Source organism: Parambassis ranga, chromosome 1 (assembly GCF_900634625.1).
Source record: "Parambassis ranga chromosome 1, fParRan2.1, whole genome shotgun sequence".
Lineage (NCBI taxonomy): Eukaryota > Metazoa > Chordata > Actinopteri > Ambassidae > Parambassis > Parambassis ranga.
Window position 1 is genome coordinate 9,151,888 of NC_041022.1, and position 21,393 is coordinate 9,173,280.

General features: G+C 39.5%; 2 protein-coding genes across 4 annotated transcripts in view; both read right to left on the bottom strand.

Moving 5' to 3' along the window:
• crebbpa (CREB binding lysine acetyltransferase a) overlaps window positions 1–9,932 on the bottom strand; it is a 34,427-nt gene extending 24,495 nt beyond the window's left edge. For all 3 annotated transcript variants that reach the window (XM_028400696.1, XM_028400705.1, XM_028400689.1), the window contains exon 1: window positions 9,038–9,932. In XM_028400696.1, coding sequence (XP_028256497.1) covers window positions 9,038–9,125 — 88 coding nt within the window. In that variant the 5' untranslated portion in view covers window positions 9,126–9,932. The remainder of the gene's footprint in view (window positions 1–9,037) is intronic.
• Window positions 9,933–10,659: 727 nt separating this feature from the next.
• The window catches only part of LOC114432631 (adenylate cyclase 9), a 30,489-nt gene continuing 19,755 nt past the window's right edge, over window positions 10,660–21,393 (bottom strand). Inside the window, exons 6-11 of the mRNA XM_028400769.1 lie at window positions 20,601–20,830; window positions 19,730–19,889; window positions 17,911–18,053; window positions 17,373–17,402; window positions 15,980–16,247; window positions 10,660–15,813 (exon numbers count right to left, since the gene is read on the bottom strand). Of these exons, the coding sequence (XP_028256570.1) occupies window positions 14,785–15,813; window positions 15,980–16,247; window positions 17,373–17,402; window positions 17,911–18,053; window positions 19,730–19,889; window positions 20,601–20,830 (1,860 nt within the window). The 3' untranslated portion in view covers window positions 10,660–14,784. The remainder of the gene's footprint in view (window positions 15,814–15,979; window positions 16,248–17,372; window positions 17,403–17,910; window positions 18,054–19,729; window positions 19,890–20,600; window positions 20,831–21,393) is intronic.

A 21,393-nucleotide genomic window follows, 5' to 3' on the forward strand; every position in this document is an offset into this window, starting at 1 on the left:
GCTACTGAACAGAAAATGAAAATAAAGAACAGTCATTTCCCATCTGTTCCTGCTGGATGTCTTCATTGGTATTCCGTCAGGATCCTGTCTTTAACGAGGGCACTTGGCCTACACACGCAAGTAAACAAAACCTTGCTGCACAAATGTGCTGTGCTACCTCATGGCTTGTCCCCAGCAGCGGGCATGCAGGTGCCCCATGTGGACAAAGCTTGCTTAAGGCTGAAGGGACCATCCATCTTTCCGTCCCTCACTCACTCACTGCTCTCAGCCGATCCTGTCTAACCAGCAGCCAAAAACATGTAGGCTTTTAGAGAAGCAGTATTCACTTTAACCACATGTGCTGAGGCCTGGTCCTGAATTCATTTCTGAATGGGGAGCCACACACAACCATGCCCCCAAGCTCTTTGGCTGGAGATCAAAAATGCAAAGCAATGTTTTGGTTAGGTATCCCCATGCAATCAGAAGGACCCCAACCATGAGAGTACTAGGGCACTAGTATATAGGCCTGTCACCATAACAAATTTTGCTGGGCGATTAATTGCCAAAAGAAATTATTGCGATAAGCGATAATATTGTCTTTTTGAGACCATGTTCAACTAATATAATGATAATGACATATAATGCAAGTACACCCTTTCAAAGATCAACAAACTTTAATTTCTAAAGAACATTTAACACTGGAAAGGTCCCCAATCATCAACATTATTATTGATTATATTAATATTAATTTTATTAATATTTTTATAATGAGTAGTGGTAGGCCTATTACCATAGCTTATCTGAGCATAGTCAATGGAGTTAAGTCAATCCAACTAGCATGTCATGAGCAACAGAGAGCCAAACAACACGTACTCTCTACCTGCTGGTGGGAGTGGGCTCACCTGTATGTGCGCACGTGTGTCTGCATATGTGTTTGTGTACTGGGCAAGAGAACTAATGGGTGGCGCTGCTGCGTGTGCCGCCAGTAAAAAGGCAGAGAACTTCACTGGTACAACACGGACTCTCTCTGATAGCACGTTGTATACGTAAGCATGTTTAGTCTTGTGGTGAATTGTAGAACTGGTGTTGTTCAGCTTCAGAGCCCTCTGCGTTGCTGTAACCAGCATCCAAGCTCTGCAGCACTGTGGCACACCGTGGCGACCCAGGCGCAAACATCACACAATGAGTTAAAAATAAGAACTACCTGTTGATTGACACATTTTAAGACAGAAGCCACGGGCCATATTAAATCCGACGGCCGGACTTTGCACACCTTATACACGCCTTTTGTCATCCAGAGTCTTTGGTATAGAGGGGGAGAGAAACAGAGAGTTTTTCGTGGCCGAATAACTTATTGAGCCCATTTTAAGTTATCATGCAATTAATTGATTTATTGCTTATCGTGACAGGCCTACTAGTATAGTCCTGAAACTTTTCTTTTACAATTAGGCACTCTTTTATTTGTACTTTATCCCCTTCCTCCCAACTATATTACACAATATTGTCTTCTTTTTCTTGTCTACCCCTGTGGCTCCTGTCTTAGAGCTGATTGCTAAAAATACCAACAAAGGCAGCAGTGGTACTAGATGGCATTGTCCATCAGCCGGCCCCAAGGCCGAGCGTCTGGCCTCTCGGGGACAGGTGCAACTTGGCTTCAGGCAGCCTTTCATTTCAAAGCGTAGGCAAACCATCAAGACAATCCAATTACCTCTTAAGTGTTTAGGAACACAAAAGAATAGAAGGATGGTTTTAGGATGTGGAATAAATTGTTACTGAAAAAAAAATGTCATAGAATTAATTAATTTATGGACACTAAAATTAGTCACTCCCTACCCCTTGAAAAATCAAGCACAAGTCTGAAAAAGACTGAAATCTGGATAAATGTGTCTAATAAATGTGACTGTGCAGCATGTAAACCATAAAACTCTGTAATGCAGTCAATAAGCCTATGCACAGTCCAAATTATAAAACGAATGAATCGCTATTGGCTGACTTGGTGCTCAGTAGTATCTGAATTATCCTCAGCTGATCCCAAGAATAAGGCTCATTAAGGTCATAGGGAAAAAATTGAACCACTTCAGGATGCAACACTTAAAAGACGACAAAAGACTTGCACCTTAAGGCTGTTATATACACCATGAGAACAAAGAAAGTTGTTTTGGTTCTCGGCCCTACAAGAAAATTACATCACTTTCTTCTCGGAGCGCTGGTTTGGGAGTAGGGTTGGGCGATATTGGCAAAAAAATTAATCACGATTAATTGTGGCATTTAGCCGATAACGATTAATTTGACGATTAATTGATGACAATGCATGTTTTTGACTCTAAATTGGCACAGTGTTCTAGCATGATACCGACAAATCATCAGTCAAGTTAACTACTTCATTCTAACAGGTTAAGCTGGTGATTAGGCACCAACCAGCCATGGAAATATGTATTGATAATATTGAGGCACAAACTGCTTCAAAATAATAATGAAGCAAACATTTAAAGTAACTTTGTCCTTCAAATGTTTTTATCTTAAGGTCACAAAGCATGTCAACATTAAAATTAAACAGATAAATAGACAAATAAGTTCAGAAAAGTCACATCAGTGATTATTTCAAGTTAAAAAATGTGTCTGCGCAAATGAACCTGTGACTGGAATATGTCACAGACTAGTGCATGTTTTCACTCAGACTGTAGAACAGCAGCAGAAAAAACAAACAAATAAACAAACCGGACAATTTCACATTTAAATGTGTGTCTGTGAAAATCAACCTACGTTACGTTCTTCCAGCGCTTAGTTTGGTCGTAAGGAGCACAATGACTAAACGTATCGCGGATTCTCGGCTGAGTGGAATTCTTTCCAATATCTGCTGGAGGAGACTTCGCTGTTGTAATGTTTCCTATGTTGCTGTGGAGTCCGTAAATAAAGATCGGAGTTCATTCATTTGATACGAGCAAAAATTCAGTTACTATGGCAACAACCAACGCGCCACGCTTCACCTAATGCATGTCGCGGCACTATATACAGCTGTAGTGTAGTGTAGTGTTGTGTCCTCGTTGCGCTTTCTTCGGCTTTCTTCGGCTTTCTTCGTGCTCGGGCTTATGGTGACAGACGTTGAACTTATGTTAGGAACGTGCTGCTCCGCATTATTTAACTGAACACCACTGCCTTCCACCATTATTGTTATTGTGGACTCACATGTGCGCGGGTGATGGTGAGAGTACGCCGCACACAAAAATGCGTCATCATGACAAGGCACTAATCGCCGTAATCGATAAGTGGCAAATATTAATCGATTACAGTTTTTCTGACGATTAATTGCACACGATACGATTTTGCACAAGCCTATTTGGGAGATCTTGCAGCTTGTTCTCGACACATTGAGCAGAACTTTTTCTGGGCCTAGTGAATGCAGAAAAGTGGAAAAGCTTTTCCTCTAGTGCAGAATTTACACATTCCAAACAACACTGCCTGCCAGACCTATTGTTCAATCTATTATCATGCTACAAGCACGTATGCGCCCACCTCTCTGAACATTATTGGCTTGTTATCATCCCTCGTTCAGGTAAACAGTTATTTTGACAAACAAGCAAAATCACAAATAGTAGCAACAAATCTTCTCCTCTGCTTCAAGCATGTTCGCCTAAACTGCTGTTTCTGAAATCTAAAAAGTAATATAAACTAATTACAACAAATCTATTCAGGCTTTAGGTCTTAAAAAATACAATGTTGTAACCATTTTTAAAAGCTGAATTCTGTATTTGTATCATAATGTAATATTAGAGTAATAAGAGTATGAGGACAGATGCTGCCAAAAGAAAATAGGGAGCTACAGCTGAGGTGCACTGTGTTAAATGGGCACATGCATGTGGACATCAGCATCACATTTCTACACTCTGGTACACAAGCAATTCAACCACTTTACCATAAGCAAACTCATTTTAACAACTGTGTGCAGTCAAGAAGTGAACCACAGGTATGTTCACCTTTAGAGAGCTTAATGTAATGAGCTGTAATGAGTGAATGACGGTGTGGCTGTGTGTTTTCTCTCAGTCTCACACTCGGTTTAGAAACTTAGAGCAACAAGTGAGAAAAGGGTACACACACACATCTGACAATAGGACACAACATTAATGGGATCAGAAGAATTCTGTCACAAGTCAAGAAGTGTTTGCAAGAGACCGTGTTCACATGATTTTAACAATACTTTGTATTCATTTTCTTAGATTCCCTGCAAAACATAAGGTTTACAGTCTAAATACTTTATTTACTTTAGGACGGTTTTTGGACAATGAAAAACCTGCTATTGCTACAAGCTTGAATAAAAGCCCAGAAATGGGGCATAAAGAATTACCACTAATGCATGCCAAGTTAGAGGGAAAAAATGAGGGGACAAGTTAGACCACATTGCATTCACCTCTACTTTTCCTCATTATGTTTTGGTTGCCTGGAGCAAAAATATAAATGGCCACATGAGTGACTGCGTTGTAAGTGCACCGTCTGCCTGACAGCTACTACAAGTGCCTTTTACACGATGCAAGTAAACATTTGATTATTAAAATCAATCACTGTCACATAGTAAAATAATATCTACCTATAAAAATCTATAAAATTCAAGACATTTTAATAAAAACTGCTGCACATGACCAACGTGAGGGGCAAGAGGGACCCTGCTGCATGACAGATGGCCTTAATAGTAGAATAGGGGCACGTGTTTGCTCTGTCCCAACACTGGAAAAGAACCTCCTCGACTGCACACAAAACTTGACTACAAATACAGATACTATTGGCATAAGCACATTTTACCACACACAAAAGGGCAAAAAACTTTATCTAAATACACGGCCAAAGCTTAGCTTGATACTCTGCCTTAGTCTTTCTATAGATGCTACCATTTTTAAATGTGTATGGACAGTTTTAGGCATTACATTAGCGTGGAGACCACACTTACGGATATAATTACACCTTAAAATTAGATACATAACTCAAGCAAAGCACTACTGGTCAGCTGAGGGTTTTAGTCCCGATTATGCTACAATGCTATAGCATTTTATAACTATACATTTCCAAAGTCTGATCTGTGTGGACACTGGATGTAAACATAAAGACAAAAGTCAGAAAAACAAAAATGACTAAAACACAATTATTGTGGATGTGCTCTGTTCTGCTGAACAGGTGATCAACAGGCTTTTCTATGCCTTACAAAGTTTTTATTGTTATTGTCAACCCAAGTGAAATGTCCTCTTTTTTGTCACTTGGTCTCTACCGCCTGCTGTGTGTAAGTGGAGAGGCTGGAGCTTAACAATCGAGAACACCAAAATGTGGTAGAGAACATTTTCCCATATTCATTTTGCTCAGCTGCTCAGAAAAGCCACTAAGATTTCGCAAAGCTTTGTAAGTTTTCAAAACGCATTGGATCTGTATTGGGTAACAATTTCAATCAACTTTAATCTTGTTATCGGACCCCTTATTCAATAATGCTCTGTTCAGAGTTAGGCTGAAATTATTCAAACTCTTGGTGGGAACAAAATTGGTTTGTATGTCAAAGTTAGCCAAACAGAGGAAGCAGAAGAAAGAAGCATGTCTGTATATTGAATTCAGCAGAGGCTATGCCTTTGATTACATATATTGGTACAAAATCTACCCTCCGGTGTGACAAATAAGACTTGTGAACTTCAAACATTCACATTCAAACCTCGACCAAACATAAAAATATCTAACCACATTTGGCAATTGGCAGTTGTTAATTTTGGACCCTGTCTGCACTCATTTACAGCCCTGTAGTGCTGCCCAGTGCTGTCCCAGAGGGTCCTTTATGTCTGAACTGTAACTGGCAAGATATATAAAGAGAAGGCGGGGCAGGTTTAATGATTGATCATGGCAGACATGTGGTGCCTCTGTAACGTGTGATAGGCCCTGTAATTTATAATCACTGCCATTTTTGTCTCAAGGTTGTCCAACATACTTTTTTGTGGACAAGAAAACAAATGAACCTCAATGAAAAACATGTGCCACATAATAGACATGATAAAACTGCCTAGCTGAATGTATAACTACATGTGTATTTGCCTATTGATTTTAATAGCTGCTCCATAACCAGTGAACAGCTGCATAAAATGACCAGACATTGATGAGGTGCTACTTAAACAATCCAAAACCACTGACAATTGGATTCAACATTTTAACAGCAAAACAGTGATTTGACGAACACCATAAACTCAAAAAATTGGTAGAAATACCTTTCAAAAGGCAAAAACACAGATGCCATGGTCAGGAAATATCCCCACTAGTCAATAAACTTGTCATGACACCTGGAATACCATCGATAGGCTTTATAATGACCGATTTTGCATTTGAGTAGCGCTTTCACTGCACGACTAGTCTTGCCAGCCTTACCTTTATTGTCATGCTTGAAAAAGAGCACAGACTTCATGAGAAGTTTTCAGACTGCCTCATGAACATTATATGTGTTATGATGCCAAAAGGATTTTGCGCTGTGGATTACCTGAGTTACTTTATGGTGTTTTGATGAAAACATTTACCTGCAAAGCTAACGATAACTAAATACTGAGCAATGACAATGTTGCTTTTAAACTATAATTTGTGATATCAGTCCATCTTACTGTCAAAAACATTGATTGTAACAGTAAACAGGGTTTACAGGGTTGTTTATACCTTAAACTTTCACTTATTCTTACATGTCCACAACCACATATAGGATAAAGAAAATTCTGATTAATAAAAAGGTCAATTGTACAAAAGATGTTTCAAGCATCATGTAACAAGAGACAAAAAAAGAACAATGGTGTCCATAATGGTAGGATTTTGTATGAATGCAAAAAAAAAAACGTTTTGGCAAAGGTTCAGATTTAAACCCAATGCTCAAAAGAAATCTGATGAGGCAACCTGAAAACTTTATCTAAGGGTGAACAACACTTCCAGCACCACTGGAGTAAAAGCTGCAGTGAAAGCTCAAAAGGAGTAAGGAGAACATGATGGAACTTAGCGAGTAAAGCAACCAGTCATTGCTGAATGTCTCTCAGACTTTACGGGTGCAGATGTTTTCAATATCTCCTTTCAGGCTAATGTTTTAACCGCTCATTTACTGACCGAGCATATATGCAGATAACCGTCAAACATCTTTAATGTCAACAGTTAAGAATCCTATAAGAACCTCTCACTACCTACATAACCTTAAGTAAAAGCTGAAAGACCAGTCCAACCCAGACTGCACATCTGAGTTTTGCCTCTGGTTATTCACATTTTTACCTTAGGTTGCTGAGTTGAACACTACCTGTGTCAAACACACTTAAGAAATATTTGCTTCTCTTATTGGTAACAACTGCTTAATCTACACTTTACACAAACCTGAATACTAACAGTATGTAAAAAAAAACAAAAACAAAATCAAATCCATAAAATAAACAGACCTTTTCCAGCAGCTTAGGGTGGAAAATTATGTCTAAACTGTATCATGATATCTGATACACTGTGAAAATAACATGACTTGGACAGACATTTGGAGTTTGGATGGTGCAACTTTAGAGCACTGCTTTATACACTAAACAACTGAAACATATCGCTATGTCTCCAGCATACCGTCATTACCTTCTGTAAGACTACCAGAAATAACAACAGACAACTATACACTTGATCTGATGAACATTAACAATTAAAGTATTCAAAGAAAGGCTGCTTACGCAAAGCTTTCTAAGCAATGCACATTTGAGTAATGGTCTTAGCTAATGCCTGAGCTCAGGTAGCTGTAAGGTACAGTTTTCTAAAACTAGGCCATCCAACATTGACAGTGTTATTCGCATTAGTTTTCCAATATTATTATATTTTACAAAAGCGCAACTTTACCGGTAATGGATTCGTTTCAGAATCTCGGTTTGCAGTGTATGGTTGCAAGTAGGGCGATATTGGCAAAAAAATTGATCATGATTAATTGTGGCATTTAGCCGATAACGATTCATTTGACGATTAATTGATGACAATTGCACTTTCATGTTTTTGACTCTAAATCGCCACATTGTTCTAAAATGATACTGACAAATCATCAATTTGTTAACTAAGTCAAGTTAACTACTTTATTCTAACAGGTTAAGCTGTCTGTGCAAATGAACCTGTGACTGGAATATGTCCCACACTAGTGCATGTTTTCATTCATACTGTTGAACAGCAGCAGAAAAAACGGACAATTCCATATTTAAATGAATGTCTGTGCAAATCAACCTGCTTTACGTCCTTCCAGCGCTTCGTTTGGTCGTAAGGAGCACACTGACGAAACGTATCGCGAATTCTCGGCTGAGTGAAATTCTTCCCAATATTTGCTGGAGGAGACTTCGCTGTTGTAATGTTTTCCTATCTTTCTGTGGAGTACATAAATAAAGATCGGGAGGCAGCTTATCCAGTCGGTGTTCATTTTTTTAATACGAGCAAACATTCATTTACTATGGCAACAACCAACGCTCCACACCTAATGCATGTCGCCTGTGCATGCGCGGCACTATATACTACAGCTGTAGCCGGCGTTGTGGCCTCGTTGCGCTTTCTTCTGCTTTCTTCGTGCTCTGTCTTATGGTGACAGACCTTGAACCTCTGTTAGGATCGCGCTGCTCCGCATCATTTAACGGAATACCACTGCCTTCCGCCATTATTGTTATTGTGGGCTCACATGTGCGCGCTTGCGGGTGATGGTGAGTGTACGTCGCACACAAAAATGCATCATCATGACGAGTCACTAATCGCCGTAATCGATAAATATTAATCGGTGACAGCTTTTCTGACGATTAATTGCACACGATACCATTCTGCACAACTGCCTGATAAACTGTCGTTTGCGTGCACAGGTGCACATTTAACATACTCACCACAGAATGAAACCATAACAATGCGGTAAAACCCCAGTAACTACTGCCAATATTCAACTGAGTACAACAAGTTGCTAACTTTTACCTGCGCTGCAGGGTTCAATAGGGGATTCAACAGCCAGTTATACACGGGAATATTAGGCGTACTTGTTAAATATGTCATTGTTTACATGTGCATAGAGTGTTGAGGCCTTTACCTTGTCCATCAGACGCTGACAGAGCAGGTGAATTCAGCTTCGGTCGTTTAGAGTTGGGAGGTCCGACGTCTAGCAGGTTTTCAGCCATAGTTGTTCTGTTGTCTGGCTGTTTGCTCGAGCAAATTACTGTAACCTTATGTCAGGGAAGTTGGTTGTCAGCCCAAATCTTCCAGGTTTGCACATTAGCAAGCTTGCAGCCTGCTAACGTTAGCTAACTGGCTAATAGCTAGCTAATTGCCTGCTACCAGCTAAGTTAACTGTTAGCGTTAGCTACTCCTTGCTGTGAGAGTCAGTGTCTTTCAAAAGAGATGCAATAGCGCCCCGCTTCGCCACCGCCATTCACCCCATGATAATCCAACACCCAACACCCACATTATTATCGTTAAATAACCCACAATAAAATATTCCCCATGTAAAAATCGAGCTTCAAAATGACAATCTGGGTAAATCAGGTGGATTGCTGCATTCCGGGAGCAAAGTCGTAATTTCTAAATGCCCAAAGTACCCATTTTGCGTGACGTCAAATTTCTTCATGCAAAAATCGCGCGAAGCTCCACAAAAATGCACAATTGCATAAAAATGCTGTATTTTTGCAAATCACTTCGAAAGTCACGATCTGGTCTCCGCTTGCCCACGGTAAACAATACTGCTCCCGAACGGCGACAGGGGCTGAATCGCCGCACTCTGAAGGGGAAATCAGATATACGGAGCTTTTCTGCCCGACGACCACCGATCCAATTCCCGTTTTTTTGCACAAAATGTCTCCGAGGCGATGTTAAGATTCCGTTTTCGGCAGAAGGATGCTGTCATATCGCGGTAAGGATGCTCGATTTCTACGGAAAATCCAGTGTTGGACCGAAATCCTAATTCCGAGCCACGACAAGATGGCGGCTGTTGATTCCTTCGATACAAAAAAGTTTTTTTTTTTCCTTTCCAGATCGGCTGTGGAGGGGGAGGGGCCGCGCAATCACGCCCTACGTGAAAACACCGCCTCTGTCCACCCCCGGGGGCGCTACAGCACCGCCACAAACACACACAAGCAATTTAAAACCATTTCATTAATTTAAAACTTTTTTTTCTAATGAAAGCACAATATAGTTACATTTATATTATACTATACACCCTAAAACCTTAAAACATATTTACTCATCAATTATAGTTCTGTGTTATTTCATGTATTAAATTGCTCAGATACTTCCAACATTAATAAATAATACCTGATTGGACAAGTAGAAAAAATAATGGTGGTGCAGTTATCAATTCCTTTAATTTAAAGAGCACAAACAGGCCAAGTTCTTATTTTATAGCCTACCTTTTGTATATATAAATATGTTAACAAAGAAATATTATTAATATACATAATGTAATTATATTATTATTATTTATTACTTATTTAAATGATTTGATATAAATTCATTCTGGTTCCTTCAGTGCTGTATCACACTGTAACTATTATTTTTTTGTTTTTTGATATAAAAGTAATTTCACCTTAAGCCCATTAACAACTGGGATAGGCTCGATCAAACCTGTGCAGAATGAAACACAAAATAAAATTACAGTTAGGTCTCATAGTCAGTCATTATGTGCATAAATCTTTACTTCAACGCCACAGTACGCTCATCAGATTTTCTGCTTTGAGATTTATTTCTCTCATATTGAAAAAAAGAGGAATAAAATCATATAACTCACACTTTTTTGCGCAAATAGACACACATTAAATCAATCTGATAATACGTGTCTCTTTTCATTGTTTTCAGACAAAATCTGACACATGCACATGTATAAAAAAAATCATGTGACAAAATAACTGCATATGTACAAACATCGAGTGCTTTGTGCAAATGTGTACAGATTATGATCATGTGTTGATAAATGATACACGGGTAATGTGCACAAAACATACATAATAATACATCTCATTCATGAACAAATACATTTTAAATCAAACAAACACTGTCTTTAAGTTTTGTCCCAGTGTAATCAAAAACACTTACGGGTTGATTTTTGCTAGTAAAAAAATCACAATGAGTAGACATGGAGCTGTCACCATTCAAAAGAGTGATTGGGCAATGCTGTTTTAACAAGTGCTGACGCTCTGTGCCTTTCTGTGTGATTACTCTTCTCCGTCCACGCTTCTTTAACAAAAAGGATGACATGAATGACTGAAATATATCCTCAGTGCTGCTGGTTTTTAACTGCTCATTCTCTCAATTGCACATCAACTATCTATCACGCAGAGAAGGGGAAAAGTGCATTGGAGCAATGCTATGTGATTTGAATGTTCTGCATGTTGGGAGATAGAATGAAATTGGGGGGGGGGGGGGGGTTGAGAGTATAGTGCTAAATAGTATTTAGCAAACATGCAAACATGATCAAACACATCTTCCCCTTCTGCACCACAGATCACAGAGGCAGCAGTGTTCACTTTAATATTTTATTTATGAGTGTGTACAGATGTGTGCTGCTGGAAAGGCGGCGTGCCCATCAACTTGTGGAGTCATACCTACGCTTCAGATCTGCAATTAATAGTCTCTGGTACTACTGGGTAGCCACAAAATATAAGGATTGTTTAAAAAATAAAAATAAATATAAGGCTGATCTTTTCTTTTGTTTCTGCAGCTTTTGAGTGCTGTGGTGCAAATATGATCAAAACATATCAGCTTAGAAGCAAAATATTTTTTGGCCATTAAAGCAGATGCCACATGTGTCTAGTCATAATGACAGCTTCTGGAGAAACGTCTTTGGATTTTCAGGTTATTTATCTCAGCTTACACACCCATATTCCAAATTAAATAGGCACCGGTTGCGTAACTTACGAGTGCACAATGGCAGAGGTAAACAAATAAATGCTACGGATGGGAAAGGCTACATAAATAGAGAGGATTCCTTCTTTTTGTCTCTGGCACATCTACTTCTGGAAAGATTAACCTTTAACCTAAATGTTTCAAAAAGATGTGGCAGTGATATGTGTTTGCAGGATTGTATGAATGTAATTTGTAATTTGAGGCAAAATAAGAGCGAAACCGTTGCCTTGCTCACTAATTTTTGCATCTTTTCCAAGATATAAACTTGTAGTTAAACTTCTCTTTCACACACATAATACACACAGAAAGAAACAAAACAATAGATGGAATTAGTCAAAAGAAATGCAGCAAAACCTGCACAATGAGCATAATTTCCTCAAACATACAATCATAATCTATCCTCATTATGACAACAGCACAATAAAAAACTTTCTGAAAACCAAAATACTCAAAAATACAGTCATACTTTTAGGCACCACAAAACAATCAGCTAGTTTAGGTTGCACTGCACCTATAGATCACTCAGTTAAAGTGGCACGATTATATTGATACAGTAGAGCCCCTCGGCCCCTCAGTGAAGAGGCTGTGACAGGATCAAAGGACATCCCACCCCTTTAACAGCAAATCACACAGCTAAAGGCAGACAACACTGAACTGTTGAAGAAATCTATAGTGATGGACTGACCAAAGTTTTTTTCTTCTTCTGGCAATGAAGGCAACATGAAATCATTTTGAGGTTTTACACACAGTACTGTAGAAAATGTAGTTGATCTGCATGTGGACCATCTCCCTATCATCTACCAAGAACTACACAGTGATTGTCCCTCACAGTCCCACTTAAAGTTTCACCTGAAATTGTCTGAGTATCAAACTCTCACCCCACTGTAGCCTATAAATAACATGTTGGGTGATACCGTGCCCAATCAGAAGCAACACATCATGTTTACATTTCAGCATAGAACCACATGTTCCTTTTGCCATTAAGGCTCAACAGTACATCAATTCCACTGCTGAAAAGCCTTCAAGAATCAAACTATTTCTGGTAAATCATGGTGCTTTAGGGGAATCAATTATTCATATTTGTATTCATCTAAGTTATATTTTTCTATTTTTTTCTTCTCCTAATTTTTGGTTTTCTGTCACCTGCAAACTTTTGGAGATATCATCCGTAGACGTTTGCCTTTTCTCCAGTATAACAGAAGTAAATGGCATTGGGTTTGTGGTGCTCCACTATTATAACCTGTTTACGTAGGAAAATCCACAATCCTTGTTTGAATTCCGAAAGACTGCAAATTACATCCAAATAATCAAAAAGATTTTGGGGTGAACTTATGGTGTGACTATGATCACCATGGTTTTTTGAGTATGGCCTACAGTCATTACTCTACAGTTGCCTAGAGTCCAATATGACAGCTGTTTTAGGATATTGTCGTGTTATTTTAAAAACAGAGCTATATATTTAAGAGCTGTTTGGTGTTCGGAAAGAGTAAATGACATTGTGTACTCAGAAGCAGACACACACACCTTTGGTAGTGGTCTTTCACTTACTGACACTTAAAAACATAAAACCTGTTACTTATTTTGAGGTAAAAGGAGGCTAGAAGCTCAGTCTATCCCAATTGGGACACACAACTAGCTTACCTTCTCACAGTAATATTTTTTAATAAAATGGCTGATGCCACATTTCTTTGTGTTGTTACTTTTTAATGTCTATCTGTGCACTTTTGGCAGGTCAGTCACATAACAGACCATCCACTGCATGCAGAAGATTGCTGAACAGAAGAGCGGGGAAAATTTGCTGGCTAACATACTAAAAATGCATCTGAACATAGAAGAACATCCTGCTATTTCAAGCATACTGCACCTGGCTGAATAAAAGGTCATAGTGGGAATATGACTGAACCCCTTGAGCATACAGATGGACAGCAGAGAAGTGATTGTGCTACAGAATTTTTCAGCGAAACCCAACACCAGGAGGTGAGTGTTTCATACTCAGACAGCTCTTGGTATTACTTCAAGTATATTTAAAGTGCCTTCCTGCTTTTATGATGGTCTCACTTTCTAAAACCACCTTTCTTCCAGATCAACATTCCCTTATCTGATTAGATCTTGTGCTTTTGATTGTAGGAACTTTGTTTAAAATTTCTTAAAAGCTATTTAAAGTTAATAACTACCAAATACAAGTGGTCGATAGAAAACAAAAACACTGTGCAAGACCTGTGCTTAAAATGTGCATTTAGCTGCTGCACAATTTAAAATCTATGCAGCCTGCTTTGTAGCATGTCCCAGTGAGAGTGAGACTCACAAGCACAAATGAATACTGTATTAAGCCCTCATGTCAAAGCAGAATACATAAATTAACACTGCTTCATGTGATTCCCTCATTCTTCCCTTAGTTCTTCTCAGCCCATCAACGCTGCACTGGCACTTATATAAAACAATTTTCCCTTAAGTAAGGTCAAGACTTTGATCAAGTTAAAACATTTGATATGGCACAACAATATTGATTCTTTTAAAAAGAAATACTTGCATTCAAAATAAAAGCATGGAGTAAGAAACCACAGCATGTTTCGTATCTAAGATTGTTCAGTATTCATATTCATTTGTTCACTGTTCTAGTCCTGAAGGCACTTAATAACAAAAATCATTAAGAAAAAAACAAACAACAATATTGACAAACCTTCCTTTCCGTCTTACCCTCTTTTTTTTCTCCATTATAAATTGCTGTGCTCAACACAAGCCTATCCCACCCTAGCACTCAGGCACCACTTCTGTGAAAGATGTCTGTAGCCATTTTATAGCCATTGTAGCTTTTCTATAAAAAAAAGACGCTTGCCTAAAGGAAAGGACATCCTGCCCATGCCTGACATCAGTCCTGGAGAGGCAGCAGCAGGGAGCAGCAGAGGGATACAAGACAGGGGAATAGGTATGGCATAGGAGGGATCAGAGACGAGCGTAAAACTCCTCATTGATTTTTGTTAGCTCATTGGGCTCCTCTTCATCTTCCTCTTCTTGAAGTGCGAGAGGAGCAGGCTGCACCAGGGAGGGAACCTGTGGCACACTGGGTTCTGGGTCAAGTTCACAGGGAGGAGTGTGAATGTCTGTGGCAGAAGACTGCCCAAGAGAGTGTGCAGCGTCCCTGTATCCTTCCTCCCTGTCTTCTGTAGACTTCGCTGGAACAGGCTCAGACCCTGCCTCTGGTGGTTTTACAGCGCAAGGGGTTTGAGGAGAGATAAGAGTAGAGGAGGAGGGAGGAGAAGCCCCTGTCTGGGCAACAGAGCCTGAAGTCTTAGTGGCAGGTGATGCCACAGACGAGGGTCCAACTTCAGCAGCCGGCTCCATTCGATCCTGGCATATACTTTCCCCACTTTTGGGGAAGAGAAAGGTCCTCATTTGACCTTTGCCCTTAACATTCACTGTACCTCTATAGTCAAACTCTAAGCCCATAGCACTCAGCACAGCATGACTTTCCTCGCTCACCTGTACCCGACACTCCACCCCTGTGGAGTCCATGCGGCTGGCAATGTTGACTGTGTCTCCCCAAATGTCATAGAGCAGCTTAGTGGTGCCGATCACCCCTGCTGTCAGGGGCCCGTGGTTAAATCCAATACGGAGCTTGAAACCAAAGCCTAACATATTCTTGTTGAAATCATCCAGGACTCCCATCATCTCAAGGGCAAAGTTGAAAAGCGCCCTCAGGTGAGCATGTGGAGAGTCCTCATAATTCTCAGCCACATGCCGCACATTGAGGCCTGACGCTGCCATGTAGGTGGCACCAATGGTCTTTATTTTTTCTACACTTTTGAATTCAGGTTTGCGAAGGAGTTCATCAAAGTCTCCAATTAGCTCATTCAAGACCCGGTAGCATTCTTTTCCCCCCTCGTAGCTCTCTTCATAGAATTCACTGAAGTTCACAATACTGGCAAAGATCACTCCCACACTGTCGTGGTTCTTGGAGTAGCTCTGGGTCACCTGAGAAAATAATTAGGAAAGAACAAAAAAGTGAGCTCATACAGAGAGAGACAAGTTATTCAACTTGTATACAGAATATTTGTTTTGCATTTCTTACTCTGATAATTATTACTCTGATAAACTTAAAAAGCACATCTGTTACTTTGATTTCAACAGCAATAAAAACCTTGAGTTGGTCAGCAACATGAATAGGGATGATGTTGCCCAGTAACCACTCAGCCTGGTCTCGCATCATCTGGATCTTGGCACGGTGCTTGTCAGCCTCCACATTGCCATGGTAATGGAGACGGTAGCTAACTTCAAACTCCCGGTTGAGGAACCAGACCAGGAGCAGAAGCAAGAAGAAGGCCAAGATGGCCTCTGGGACAAAAAGGTCAAAAAGCCGTTGATTGCTTGATCCTGAAGTCCCATCAGTTGGCCCAGAGATGTTTAGTCTGAGAAAAAAGAGTGAAAATTGAGAAGTGGAAGCTGAAAGATGAAGGAAGGTCAACAGAATCCACAGAATAATAACATTAAAAAAAATATACCATACAATTCTTAGCGCATTTGTATATTTTAAACTGAAACCACAGATTTATCCTGCTCTTCTTTTTGTTAACACATGTTAGACTGAATTCAAAACAAAACTTAATTCATTAAAAGCAACTTGGATTTTGTCTATTGTCTGCCTTAAGAAGCAGTATCATTTCTACAATTTACATGGTGCCCAGAGAAACACAACAGATGTCAGTTCTCTCAGTCACATCTGAAGATGTACAATAGAATATATGATGTGTATTTTACTGTAAGCAACACTAAGCTTATTAATTCGCAATTTGTTATTAACTTGAGAATATACACAAGAAAAAAAACAAATAGGAAAAACAAAAACTGTTGAAGTCTTTCAAGCAAAGTATTGCAACTTTGACATCAGCATGTTGTGTACAACTTGTTTTATTGTATCAAAGTTAACACTAGGAAGGAGGGATAACTGTGTCACAGATTTAAAGCACTGAGCATGTGGCCTCACTGATCCATCACAGAATGGAAAATATGTGGAGAATTTGGCTGTCTCACTTTGACTTTTGAATTCTCTTGAGACAACAAAAATAGAAAAGTAATAGGAAAGTTCAAGCATGTGGCTCTGTCTACTGACAGGTGTCCAATTCCAAAAGAAGAAACTATGACAGAAAGAAGAAAAAATGTACCCTTCTGCCCTTCACTTTTAAACCCAATTAAGATTTAGTTGTGGCTCTAGTACAAAATTTGAGTCTGCCTAAGCTGTATGAGTTATTTCCACCACTAGTGGCATTTAGCATCCATTACTACAGGCGCACACAGGGGCAGATAGAGGAGGAGGGAGAGAGACCGACAGCAGAATATAGACCAGGAAAGAAAGAGGATGAGTAAAAGCCAGAGACAGCTACGATATATATCGTAGCTGTCTCTGGCTTTTACTCATCTATATATATATATATATATATATATATATATATATATATACCATCACGTATATAGTTATGAAAAACATAAAAGAGAACTGTCGCTCCAATCAAACCTGTTTCCACCGAGACACTTACCCATGTTCTAGCAAGCTGTTATTACTAGAGCTGAAAGAAAAAAAGGAGAAAGGACGGGTCATATACAAGCACACACAATACACACTGATCTTTAACTTTTTACTGCTGCAGGAATAAGGAGAGGTATGTTGTTAATTTGCATTTGTTAACTGTATACACTACCATTCAAAATATTGGGTCACCAGGCCAGTTCTATAGCTTTTCTGATCAGCATAACAGTTCAGCTGTGCTAACATAACTTAACAGTTAGTTAGTTAGTTAGTTTTCTAATCATCAATTAGCTTTAACATGATTAGCTAACACAATGTACCATTAGAACACAGGAGTGATGGCTGCTGGAAAGGGCCTCTGTATACCTTTGTATATATTGCATTAAAAATCAGCTTTTTCTAACTAAAATAGTCATTTACCACATGTAACACATGCAACAATGTTTACTTTAATGTTATCTTCATTGGGAAAAAAAACTTAAATACAGACATTTCCAAGTGACCCCAAGTTTTTGAACGGTAGAGTATATGTGCACATGTGTGTTTACCTGTGTAATGGACTGTACAGTAGCAGCAGCAGTGCAACTCCTGTGGCAGTGGCCAGGGCAGAGCGCATCCAAAAACTCAGCTGACAGAAGTTACAATACTGGATGATGGCCAGAATGGTGGCACAACACAGGAACATAGTAACCTGGAGGACATTGGTGGTGGTCATTGAAGTGATTTAATTAAAGGGAACAATACATGTAATCAGTTGTGGGTTACTATGGATTTCTAAAAAAAATAAAAATAATCAAAAGCACATTTCCTTTATGTGCCAAACTGTAATCTATCTAAACACGCAAAAGGTCATTTTAAGCATCATGTTGTCTTTTTACAGTAGGCATGATACACTTCAATTCAGTACTCTTGCTTCCTGGATAAAAGCCCGGAGCAGTGTTATATCCAACATTTTCCCCTCTCCTCTGGGTTTTACCCTTTAAAGCCTACTAGCTCTGTCCAAACACTATTATGTTATCAGTGATCTCAAACCACTATGTTGTTGATGAGTGAGGACAAATTGGTCAAAGTGGATCAAATTATGTCTTTTGTGTCAACAAACCGTAGGGTTGATCTAGTTTAACATTCACTAGCAGCATGCCACTTAGAGCTCAAAAGAGCTGTCAATATCAGAGCTTACAATCATCCACTATACTTGTCTGTAAAGAAGTTTAAGACTAAGCATTTTTTTTAACTTGGGTTGACCTAGAAATCATTTTGCAGGGGTTCTCTGACCAAAATGATGTTAAACCACTTTTGGCATTCTTAGGCAACACCATGTTCCTAATGGTCATGTCTCAACCACTTAGTGTTTAGCAACATAGAATTAGCAGCCCAGGATGATGTAATGCTACCATTAAAATCAAGGTTCATCTCGATGACTTGTTTTATGTTTTATTTTTTAATGATTACATCTTGCGATGCCAATTCTCTACATGTTTGCAAAATCTAAATGTCAAATGCAGTATAAATTAATGTGAGAAATATTTTTCAAGGTTATACAATGGATTCTTGTTTGAAACACACAGATAAAGCCTCAGAAATATGCAATCTCCTATTCATACACACAGAGGTAGTAATTTGGGGACATTCACAGGTTGTTAATGATTACTACAGGATAACATCTTTTTTCCCCTCTCATCCTTACATATGTCCTCCCTCTTTCCCTGTCATGCCCCCCGTAGCACTGTTATTGGGTCTTAATATCTTCAAAGACATTAAAGTCCAGAAAACTGCACGTCTAATTAACAACTCTCCCTGAGACTACTGCTTTGATCTGCAAGCCCCGAAGAGATGCAGGGAGCAGAGAGGGAAGAGGCAGAGTAGGGTGGAAGAGAACTGGATCGAGAAATCAAGTGTTGGAAAACGAGATATCAAAACGTCACACATCTTGCAAGAAGCTTTTGGGCTCCGAGCTAGAAGGCCAGAGTCAAACTTATCCAGAGCAGGATATGGCCTTGACTCAAAGCAGCACAAAATGCTTCAAAGTGTGGTTGTTCTCAATATTCTCACATCCAGGACTCAAAGAAGAGGAAATGTCAACATATTTGGTGCCAAGGTCCACAGAGAGAGTCTCCTGAAGCCTCCTAGCTGTTTTCCCTTTACAGCTCTGATCACTGCAGTTGCCAGCTAATGAATCTATTGCTTTAGACTACCATGGGCAAGCAGGCCAGTGAGGGGAAATCATGATAGCTGGGAAATCACAAGTACCACAATTAGCAGCAGTGAGTACCACTGAGAAGCAGCATCAAGTCTGTCAGTTAGGGATCAAACACAGCAAATGTTTGAAATGTTTAGATCTACTTAATCAAATGCACTAATGTTTACCTGAAGGGGTGGGTGGTCACTGTAAGTGAGGTGGGACAAGACAGAAATGGCAGGGAGGGAGACCAACACGGCCCCGATCACGTGACGAGATACCCAGCCAGAGACCACCAGAAGCAGGGAGCGAGTGCAGTCCATCACCTCCTCCAGATAGAAGGCCATACTGCAAAGAGAAGGAAAGGGGGGTATGGGAGGGGAGGTGAGGTGAGAGGAGAGGATGAAGGGTCAAGGGAAGGCAGCAAAATGAGAATCAGAATCAATAAAAAAAACTGTGCAATGAATAAACAAATTACAATTACACAGGAAACAGAGAAAACATATTTTCTCGTCTTCTGTTACTCCCCCACATCCTCTTTCAACTCTGTCAGGGAAAAAACTGCAGCAGACTCTCATTAGTCCTTCATTAAGACACATTATTAAAACACAACAATGCTGTCCAAGTCTCTGCAAGAGGATGAAGATTCATTGCCCACTTATGTGTTTATGCAGAAAGTGAAAATTAATTCAATTTTAAATAGCTCCATGCTCATAAAAACAGTACAAATTAAATAAAACACATCTATTGGAACAACACTTGTGGGTAGTATTTTATTGTGCCAGTTTCTAAACCAGTACAGCAAAAAAACATGGACATAAACCAGTCAACCTAGACCAGGTATATAAATTCATTGTGGCATTGTAGAGCCAAATAGTACATTAAACAACACAAACCTGTGATGGTTTCAGTGGTTTTAGTGCTCAATATTGGTCTACCAGTAGTTTTGTGAAATGTATTTCTTCCCATTTTTTCATAAAAATGGTGAGCAGTTAAGCCATCAATGCTATGTTACTGGCATATTGGTCAAAACATTTTTATATTTCTTATCCTTCTTACCGTATAGAGAGAACTAGTGAGGCCAGCTCCAGCAGACCAGCGAGGGGAGCCAGGGCCATTGCTGCGGGGGCAGGAGAAAAAGAAGGAGAGTCCTCGGAGGCTGGGCTCACCAGGGGTGGAAGAAAGCAGGCCATGGTCAGGGCCAGGAAGACAAAACAACTGAGGAGAACATCCAGGAATGAGCTGAAAGTAGAGCTTGCAAATGTCTGCACCGGAACCTGGTTCTTCACCTAAAGAGAAAGAATGAAGCAATGAAGCAATAGAAATCCTACCTGCATATCTATACAACAGGTTCACAACATACAAAATTCGGTGCTACCAGCAGTGCAAATTCTGTGCTACCAGTGCAATGGGCATGTGTTAACTAATATGTAAACTATAGCTATGATGTTTGAGTTAGGAACTACAAGCATAGTGCTGCTGTTTATTATAACTACATTACTATTGTAGAGATCTTACAGGAAATGAATGTTAAGTGTATTTTTTAAAAACTCTGTAGTAACACTGGTGTAACAGCAGGTGGCTACAAGATTGTCAGGTCAATGCAGGCCAACTGGAAATGGTCCTGAGTGTGAGATTGTGTGTGTGTGGCAACATGGTTACAAGCAAAATCTACAACTCCACCCCTTCAACAACACATACACTTAGAGACACAATCCGAGATTTAAGAAATGTATTTTAACACTATTGTTTGTCATTTCCTTCCATGTGATCAACAAATATCTTTATGGGAAGTCACTTTACCAATTCATTATGCATTAAGGTAAGCTGGGTGGTAATCATAGTCACAAAG